Raw genomic sequence first — 10,302 nt, 5'->3', positions numbered from 1 at the left:
CCGCCCACTATTCTCCGCCCACTGCGCTTCTGGCCGGGAGCCTGGCACGAAGGCGCAAGCGCCGAGGCCACGCGGCCCCGCGGCTTGCCGGGAGTCGTAGTCCTGACGCACAGCCGCGGCCCTTTCCGGCTTGAAGGCCCAGGAAGAGCACGTCACGACGTGACGAGGCCGTTCGGCCTCAATGTTGATGCGTTGCCTGGCAACCGCAGGCTTACCTTTGGAAGCTTGTCACAGGTCGGCTCAGGTCCTGCCTTCCTCCCGCCCCTCCCCTCCCCAAAGTCCCTTCACCTAGGCGCTGACAAACATCTGGATTGGCCTGGGCCCAGGAGCGGTTGGCTTCCATCAGTAGTGCGCCTTTGGGCCTTCTGCCCTGACCTGCCCCACTGATCCTTAATACACAGTGGTTTTTGTATGAGAACAAGACATTCCTAGGAAGATGGTGGCAGAGAAAGAGACCCTAAGCTTAAGCAAATGCCCAGACAAGATGCCGAAGAGGACCAAGCTGCTGGCGCAGCAGCCGCTCCAGGTGCACCCGCCGCACTCACTGGTGTCCGAGGGATTCACTGTCAAAGCCATGATGAAAAACTCGGTCGTAAGTGATCTCCTGTGGAATATACGCCCCCGCCCCCTCCTGCCCCTGTGCCAGCAGCAGGCCTGGTTACACAGGCCCCGCCTGCCCTGGAGACCCAGCCCGCCCCAGGGAAAACTTGCCAAGCCCACTGGGTGACACTGCCCTGCCAACAGTGTGACCCTGCCCAGGGGAGACCCACCAAAGCCACAGCGTGACCCTGCCAGGGAAGCGACCCACTAAGCCCACGGAGTAACCCTGCCCACAGTTTTACCCTGTGAGGGTGGGGGTGGGGAGGCGATCCATCAAGCCTATGGTGTGACTTTACTTGGGGGAAACGCACCCTGCCCACTATGTGGCCCTGACCACAGTGTGACCTTGCCAGAGGCTAGACCCAACCTGCCCACTCATGCCCCTGCCTACAGCATGATCCTGCCAGAGGGAAGCTTTGCCAAGGAGAGACCCTCCCTGCTCAGAGTGTGACCCTACCAGAGGAGAGACCCACCCTGCTCAGAGGGTGACCCTACCAGAGGAGAGACCCTGCCCACAACATGACCCTTCCCAGAGTGTATGCAGGCCAGGCCAGCTGGGTGACAGAGGTTCCTCAGCAAGTGACACCCATCCTATTTAGGAGTACTTCCCCGTGCACCCTCATTTCTAGACCATCCAGATTACACCCAGCTCTTTACAAGCAGAACAAAGCTCCCCTTACTAACTGCTCTGCCCAGCAAGGGGCTATTGGAGAGGGAGGCTTGGAAACCACACACTCTCCTGCAAGCCTACCATGTGCTCATGGACCACCAGCACCCTAAACTGGTCCAGTCTTCTGAGATGAGAAAGCTCATCTATTTAGGCAAATGTATAATTTCTTTCCCCCTTTCTTTCAAAATAATAACAGCACGTGAGCACCCTGGTAGGCAGCTGGAGTGAGTTTCCTCACAGCATCCTTAAGCGATGCTTTAAATAACCCCATCTCCAGTTCAAGAATCCTTGCTTTCTACAGCCAGTCCTGTTCCGCTTCTATCTGTGGTCGTAAAAATAAAATATTCTTAATACTATTAGGGAAGAGAAATTTGAAGCACACACACACGTGGTTTGGCTGTGTGCATAATTTGTTTTGTCTTTATAAAAAAGGAAAGCTTCCTCTTTGTGAAAGAGCTTGAATTTTGGTATGCGAGACCAGATTTTACTACTGTGTAAACACCTGTCTGGGAAGGAGGCCTTAAATAATAAATGGAGCTTTCAAATCTGTGTAATTTACACCCTGGGAGGATCTGACTTATTGTATTGTAACTCATTATGTTAAATGAATAGTGCCGCTTCCCCGTGTCACATTATTAGTTTTACTTAAATGCAGTAAACGCAATGCCTTGTTCCTAAAGCACATCCCTCAAAGAAGCGCATGAGACAGATGACCTTCGATCCCCAAAGGCAGTGGCCTTCAATGCTGTTCTGGTTCTTGGTGCGTGTGTGTCCATCCATTTGCAATGGTTAGAACCCTGGGAAATAAGCTCATGTCCCTGCCTGTTGTTACTGCAGCCTCTCCACTGAATTGCAGGGAAACACATTTCCCGGGCAGCCATGCAGAATACCGTGGGCCATTGAAGGGCATCGTTTAGCTTTCCTTCCGTACACTGTTGATGATGATGACCATTTGATGATTATTGTCCAGTGCTGCATTCTAACATTTCAAACATGTAGGGGGTGGGTGTGTAAGGGGAGGTCCCAAACTATTTATTTTCTAAACCTATATTCATATATTCTTCTATCACGTGTGTTCTTGAACATAGCCATAAACTCAAAGTCTTTGCCAGGATAATCACGTGTTTCAGGATTCAAAAAGAAACAAAGCCAAACTCAAAAACCCAAACCTGATGCTGTTGAGTGGATTCCAGGGCAGGGTCCCCCAACATGTGTCACTGAGAGTCTTTTTTTCACTGTGACCTTCAGGGCAGTGATTTCAGGGTTCAAACTGTCAACCTTTCTGCCAGAAACTAATCGTCAACAGCTGTGGCAGCCGACCAGTATGTTGACCAAAGCATCGATTATGAAATAGCTTTCTTTGTGAACAGCTCATGGGAGATAATTCTCTCCTCCTCTTTGCGTCATTTTGAAAACAACATCTTAGTGTAATATTTCTCTCTCCACTGGGACCCCAAATGGGATGATTCTTTTTTAACTTTTTACACTTAATGGGCATCATAATTCTTTGATGTAAATATCATTCTCTCCATAGAGAACTTTGGAGAGAGGTGAGGGGTGGGGGAGGCATGCGTACTACATGTGAAGCAGTGTTGAGGATTGGGGATCAACAGTAAACAAAAGCCCCATCCCCAAGAGAGCTGACCACCACCCCGACCCCCAAGCAAGTCCTCAAACAACAATGACAGGGCTGTGTATGCACTCTCACTTCAGGGATGCTGGGAAGCCAGCATCCCACTGTTTAAGTTGTCACAGTGGAGCTCTCTAGGCCCATTTTTAAAGTTAAACAACCCCTCTGTCCTTCTGTGGCTGCTCCTCTCTTCCCAGAGCACAATAACCTAGCTTTTTTCCTACTGGTAGGACTTGGACTCAATTCCTTTGCTACATAGATAACTTTGTACTCCCAAACTGTATCCCCCGACAAAAAACCTATACAACTGGACCTTCAGGAGTTACTCTTCTGAGATTGATGGACTGATAGGAACCCTGATGGCACCTGGGCTACTTTGACCTCAAAGTTGGCAATTGGAATCCACAAGTCCCCCTGTGGGAGAAAGATGTGGATATCCACTCCCATAAAGAATTACAGTCTCAGAAACCCACAGGGGCCATTCCACCCTGTCCTATGAGGTCACTCATGATGAGTTGGAATTGACCTGATGGCAGTGAGTTTGCAATTTCCGTACCGACAGACACGCAACGTTGATTTCAAGCAGACTTGGTCAGATGGGTCATGTGAACAGAAATCCTTATCTGAACAGCCAGAAGCTCTGTTTGAGATTGCCAGATTATTTACCAAATAATGATCAATGTAACCATCAGGTATTTTGAGGTCAAGGTCGAACATGTATTCTCCGATAATGAGTTGTTTCCTTACTTCCGTGATATCACTGCTGCAGTTTCTGAGAACACAGACAAAAACAAAATACAAACAATGGGGAGAGAACTTGCTGGTTGCTCTTGGTATAAAATTCCCCTGAAAGAGTGGCCGTGGTAAAAAACTGAAGCTTTCATAGTGCCTTGTCCCGGGAAGGCTTTGGCTACATAGGACCTGGCCCATGCCTACAACCCTGGGAGCCTGCTTGTGGTGCGCTGATCTGGGCAGGCAGTAGAGGCTGTCTATGCTCACTTACCTCGTTATAAGGCACGTTAGCGTGCGGACCCCAGGCGATGGCGGTAGACAAGCTCTCTTTAGCTAAAGCTTTATGCTACAGCTTCAAGCGCTCTTGCCTGTACCTGGTTTTCTCCACGTGTAGGGAAATGAGAGAAATCCTTCCTAAATTTACTTTAGAGAGAGAGCGTGCTTTATACTTGCCAATCATACCTTCACCTGAGACGCAGCAGTCATGGTCACCAAGGATAAATTGTCAGGATATCGATGTGTCTGCTTTGAGAGAGACTGAGTAAGCAATAGCTTAAATAAGACAGAAGTCGGGTTCTCCTGCTACGGGCTGGCCTGGCCAGTCTTCCCCATGAAGGGAAGACACCAGGGGGTCAAGTTGGCTCTCGTCCCAAGAAAGAGTACAGAGGGAGGAGAGGACTCTTTTTTAGGGGCTTAGTAGTTGAGATGTTGCCCTCTGTCACCACACACATTTCACTGGCTGAGAGGAAGTAATAGGGCCCTATTTCCCCCTTTTGGAAAAGCATATGAAAGGCTGACCTCAGGCTCTCCCCCTCACAAGTTCCATCAGAAAGAAAGGGTCTCCTCCTGCCAAGATGGAGTAGGTCTCCTTGACTCATTTGTGTTCTACTGTGTATCAGAATTGTCTTGCGTGTGCTTTATTTCCCAGTGAGGGCCAAGTTCAGGTCCAGACCATCCTTCCATCCTAATCTCCTAAAAGTGCACTCAATAAATACTTAATGAATGAAAAGAGGACAGCCCTAGTCTTCCCTGTGTCTATCTTCTCCCTCTTTCTTGATATTGTCATTTTATGTATCTCTAGTTAGCTTTTTCTTTTCTTTTTCCCCACCCACCTTCCCCTAAATTAAGGAGCCTAGGGGATCCCTTCACAGCTACGTGTGCTTAGGTGCTCTTGAGTTGGTTCGGGTTCACAGAATGAAACACTTCCCCGTCCTGCCCATTCTCACCACCGTCCTAGCTTTCAGCCTGTGGTTGCAGCCACTGTTAATCCATCTCCTTGATGGTCTTCCTCTTTGTCGCTGACCCTCCACTTTACCAAGCATGGCGTCCATTTCCAGGGACTGGTCTCCTCTAATAACATGTCCAAAGTATTTGATACAAAGTTTCTCTGTCCTTGCTTTTAAGGAGCATTCTTGCTATACTCGCAAGACACATTCTGTGGTTCTTGTGCCCGTCACAACGTTTTCAATATTCTTTGCCAACACGATAATCCAGATACATCAATTCTTCCTTATTCATTGTTTTCCTTAATTCATTGTTCAGCTTTCCCATGCATATGAGACTATTGAAAATAGCATAGCTTTGGTGAAGGGTCTATTAGTTCTCCAAGTGCCATCCTTTCTCTTCAACACTTTAAAGAGGTCTGTGCAGTAGATTTACCCAATGCAATGCATCCTTTGATCTCTTGACTGCTGCCGCCATGAGCACTGACTGTGCATCCAAGCAAGATGAAATCCTGGACAACTCCCATCTTTTCTCTGCTTATCACGATTTTTCAGAGTAGAGTCCTTGCCATTCCTCACCCAGGGGCACGTCATCTCACCATGGGCCCACCATGATCTGGTGACCTTTGTCTTTCTCAACTGTTACTTAGCCCTTTCTCCCTCACTCCTCCTGTGCCATGCAGAGTAGGTCTCCTTGGTTCATTTGTTTGATCCTTGAAGACATCAGCATGGCTCACTCCAGGCCTCAGGTCTCTCGGTTCCCTCTGTCTGAAACACATCACACACACACACCCCCAAATCATAATTCCTTGCTCTTTACCCTCCTTCAGTTTCTTTGTCCAAAAATTTAACCAGTCAGTGAGGCCTTGCATATCTCCTGTGTAGCCCTGGTAGCATAATCACTATGCATCGGTCTGCTAGCTGCAAGTCAACAGTTTGAAACCACAAGCCTATCCACTGGAGAAAGTTGAGGCTGTGTACTCCCATAGAAAGTTACACTCTATAAAATGTGCAGGGCACATCTACCTTGTCTTATATGGTCCTTATGAGTCAGAATTAACACAATGACAGTGAATTTTCCCTAACTTCTCTATTTAAAATGTCAACCTCTGTGTTAGGCAGGATTCTCTAGAGAAACAAAACCAGGACACAAACAATTATTGGAGATATATATAGGTTATACAACGAGAAGGCATATAACAGCTAATTAGTCCACACAGCAGTACAGAGGGCTCGTTAAACTCACTTTCATGGAACAGTTAATGTACTGGATGTCCTTCGATTCTCTTGGGCTGCTGGTCCAAGGTCAAGGAAGCAGACAGTGGAGTCTTCCCTCAGGCAAGAGGAGCAGAGTCTGCCTGCATGCAGCAGAGAGCAGGGTGGGTCAGCAACATGGGAGCTTAGGGAAGCAGGCCTCCATGGGATCGCTAGCTGATCAAGCGATGCACCCACCGTGACAGGACATACCATCCTGGAGCCTCAAGCTCTAGCTACAACCCACCGGTTGGCTTGGCCCACAGGTAGTGCAGCACATGCTTGAGGCAAAGAACTAGCTCAAGCAGCAGCACACTGGTCACCAGGGAGGAAGAGAGGCATCAGAAGGCCACACCCAAAAAGAGGCATCAGGTTATGACCTGATCGACTGGCTAGACTCCACCCCTTAATTCTTATTTATTAATTGACATGAAATTGTGTAACTACCACACTTTTTAAAAAAATGTGTTATTATTGTTTTTATTTACTTTGGTTCTGTGTAGTGTGATCCTTTTTATCTCTAGTTCTTACTACCACACTCTTAATTAGCTCCTCCATCCCTAGTCTAGCACTAGTATCTTCCTTCTCTGCTTTATGTTTTTCCATACAGTAGTTCCACTCTATCTGTAGGGTCACTATGAATGGAATTGACTTGAGAGCAGTGAGTTTAGTGTTGTTTGGTTTTTAAAAAATATTAATTTGTTCATTCTTCTCACAGTCCACAGTACAATTAATATTCTTTGCTGGCACCATAATTCAAAGGAATCAATTCTTCTTTGGTCTTCCTCATGCGCTGTCCAGATTTCACATACATATGAGAAGACTGAAAGCACCATGGCTTGGGTCAGGTGCACATTAGTCTTCAAAGAGACATCTTTGTTCTTTAACACTTTAAAGAGGTATTTTGCCACTGATTTGGCCAGTGTAATGGGTCTTTTTATTTCTGAACTGCTATTTCCATGAGCTTGATTGTGGAACCAAGTAAAATGGAATTTTTGAGAATGTGAATCTATTCTCCACTCATTGTGATGTTGCTTATTGGCTCAGTTGTCTTAGAAGGACAATGACAATGTTAGTTAAAAGCTTGGAAGCGAGGATGGCAAGACCTCATCTCACCTATTTTGGATATGTTAACAGGAAGGACCATCTCCCCTGGATAAGGACATCATGTTTGATAAAGTAGAGGGTTATCAATGAAGAGGAAGACGCTCAACGAGATGGGCTAGCAAGAGTTGTCATAACAATTGGCTCAAACCTAATAATAATTGTCATGATGGTGCAGAACCAAGCAATGTTCCTTTTTTACACCCAGTCATCCATAGAGTTTATTTTCCATTAGTCATTTACATTTCAGACAGTTTAATTTGTTGTTGCAGTTTTTCAAGGTTACTTAGTCGATGGCAAAACAAGGAATCAAACCTAGATGTCTAGATTTTCCTGGCTTAGACCAGCCTTCTATCAGTCACTTAAAAACAAACAAACAAAGAAACCTCAAACTGGTTAATGCAGATTATGTGTACAGAACAGGCACATGTTCCAGTGTGTTGCTTGATGGACATTGGATCAAATGCAGAGTGGCCAGCACTCAGTTCAGGGGACACTGGCAATACCAGGAAGTCACCTGGACCTCTTTAGGATTACACCCCAAACACAGCCTGGGCTAACCTCCTCCTGACTGCCCCCAACATAGTTTAGTTTTGCTTGTTGACCCTAGAGGAGTATGAATGGAATCACACAGCATGGGATTGTGTTCTCTGACCACCATTAGGGTGTAAGGCGCACCCACATCCTTCATACTCCTGTGATCTGTGTGTTTGAAGTGTGGAGATATACCCACCACGACTCCTTTACCCTACCTCTGTAATGGATGCCTGTTTGTCTTCTGTTAGTGAAGGACTGTGACAAGTCATACTGCTGGGGAAAGACATTCTACTCCAGTCTTTGGCGGGCACACGTATGCATGCCTGGGTCCTAGCGTACCTCCTCAGGAGCCCTGGTGGTGCAGTGGTTAAGCATTCGGCTGCTGACTGAAGGATGGTTGGTTTGAGCCCAACAGATGTGGAAACCCTATGGGGCAGATATTCTTTTCTTCTTTTAGACTAGTTCATGTGCCCCACACAGAAAAATTGACATCCATTTCGATTTTACTTTGCCTCCTTTTATATCTACTTGGACCAGTGTTTCAATCTGATGGGTAAGGAAGCTAGAGGTCTTTCCGGGTGGAACACCTCTCTTTCTGAATGCAACATTTATTTACTTGGAAAACTTTAGATGATTTCCCCTTTTACTTGTGGAGGAGAGCACAGACACACAAAATCAGAGGGTGCACACTTGCACAGCGCATCGCATCAGAACAGTGATGGGGGGCCCACAAAGCCCCCAGTGTTGGTGACTTCCTTTTCTTTCTCTCCCTCCTCTTGTACTCTTTCTTCCCTTCTTCCTCCTCCTTTCCCCCTCCCACCTTCCCTCCCTGTCCCCCACTTCTCCTTCTACTCAGTATCATATGAATCTAATCCACTCTACGGCAACAGGTGCCTGATGGAAGAGTGCACATGTGATCCCCTAGGAAGACAGAAGAACATCTTTCCAAACTGATGTTTCCAATTCACGCTCCTCACCCGGGATGTGTGATGGGGTCCTGCGCGCCATAGTCTTGCTAGCAATTGGCTTTTTAATGCAATGTAGGTGATTTCATGGATGCCTGCCCTGGTGATGCTGTCGGGTAAGCAGTCAGACCACTAACTTCAGGGTCGCCTAAACCCACCAGCCACTCCACAGTAGAAAGACGAAGCTATCTGCTCCCATGAAGATTTCAGCCTTGGAAACAACATCCGGAGGCCCTACTAGTCAGAATTGACTCAGAGGCAGTGAGTTTGGTTTTTGGAGTGGGTGTTAGGGGTGCTCAGGGTGCAGTGAGTTCAACATTGGGCTGCTAATCCGAAGGTTAGTGGTTTCAATCTATCAGCTACTCCCTATTAGAAAGAAGAGGAAGTTTGCTTCTATTAAGATCTGTGGTCTCAACCATTCTTCTCTGCCCTTCCTGTAAATAGAAGCTGGAATGGACTGGATGGCAGTGGGTGGGAGCAGTGGGAGTGAGTATGTAATGTTATCTCATTACAGACTTAGCATTCATTTTTATCGTGAAGTTAAGGCTTGCAGCCGTCAGTATTGATTACAACTCCATGTTAAGAAAATTTTAAAAGCCCACCAATGGACCAATAGGTAACATTATGATAAATGGAGAAAAGATTGAAGTTGTCAAGGATTTTTGCCTGGGTTGGATCCACCATCAATGCTCACAGAATGAGCAAGCAAGAGATCAAAGATGCATTGCATTGGGTAAATCTCCTGCACAATATCACTTCAAAGTGTTGAAGGTCAAGAACATCACTTTGAGGACTAAGGGGAGACTGACCTAAGCCATGGTATTTTCAGTCCCTGATACGTATGTGAAAGTTGGACATTGGATAGAAAAACTTAAAAAAATCTTTGCATGTAAATTATGGTGCTGGTGAAGAAAATGGCAAGTACATGGACTGCCAAAAGAACAAACCAATACGTATTGGAAGAAGTACAACCAGGATGCTCCTTAGAGAGAAGGATGATGACACTTCATCTCACTGATTTTGGACATATCACCAGGAGAGCCCAGTCCCTGGAGAAGGACATCATGCTTGGTAAAGTAGCAGGGCAGCGGAAAGAGGAAGGCCCTTGACCCGATGGACTGACAGATGGCACAGGACCAGACTGTGTTTTCTCCTTGGACTAAGGGTTACTATGAGTCAGAACCAACTTGATGGCACCTAACAACAACAGTGAAGTTAAACACTTAAAAAATATATCTCCTGGACATTTGGGTGTTCTGTCTTGTGAAGTGCTTTTTCAAGGCTTTGTTCTCCTTTTGCCTTGATGGGCTTATTGATTTGGTAGATCACTTCATTCATATTCTTTTGTAGAATATGAACCATTTGTCAACTTGTCTGGATTACACACATCTTTTCGCGTCCCATTCACTTAAAAGAGGGACGTTCTCTTGATGGTAAATTCCATCCCTTGTTTTTATATGTGTGAGAGGGGGAAGAAGATGTTTAAAAATTAATTCATTAATTTGATGCTCCTCAATCGATTCCATTTGGCTCATAATGAAATAGATGGGCATTAAGATACAAGGCTCTGAAGATGAATTCAAGTCA

General features: G+C 46.2%; 1 protein-coding gene across 1 annotated transcript in view; it reads left to right on the top strand.

Annotated features, from left to right (window-relative positions):
- The first annotated feature begins 213 nt into the window (after positions 1–213).
- PACRG (parkin coregulated) overlaps positions 214–10,302 on the top strand; it is a 590,873-nt gene continuing 580,784 nt past the window's right edge. Inside the window, exon 1 of the mRNA XM_004701916.2 lies at positions 214–592. Within this exon, the coding sequence (XP_004701973.1) occupies positions 437–592 (156 nt within the window). The 5' untranslated portion in view covers positions 214–436. The remainder of the gene's footprint in view (positions 593–10,302) is intronic.

This window comes from Echinops telfairi, unplaced genomic scaffold (assembly GCF_000313985.2).
Source record: "Echinops telfairi isolate 266 unplaced genomic scaffold, ASM31398v2 ScPeMD7_3533;HRSCAF=4204_0, whole genome shotgun sequence".
Taxonomy (NCBI): Eukaryota; Metazoa; Chordata; class Mammalia; order Afrosoricida; family Tenrecidae; genus Echinops; species Echinops telfairi.
The sequence above is the reverse complement of the archived record's forward strand: the minus strand, read 5'-3'. Positions and strand labels throughout refer to the sequence as shown.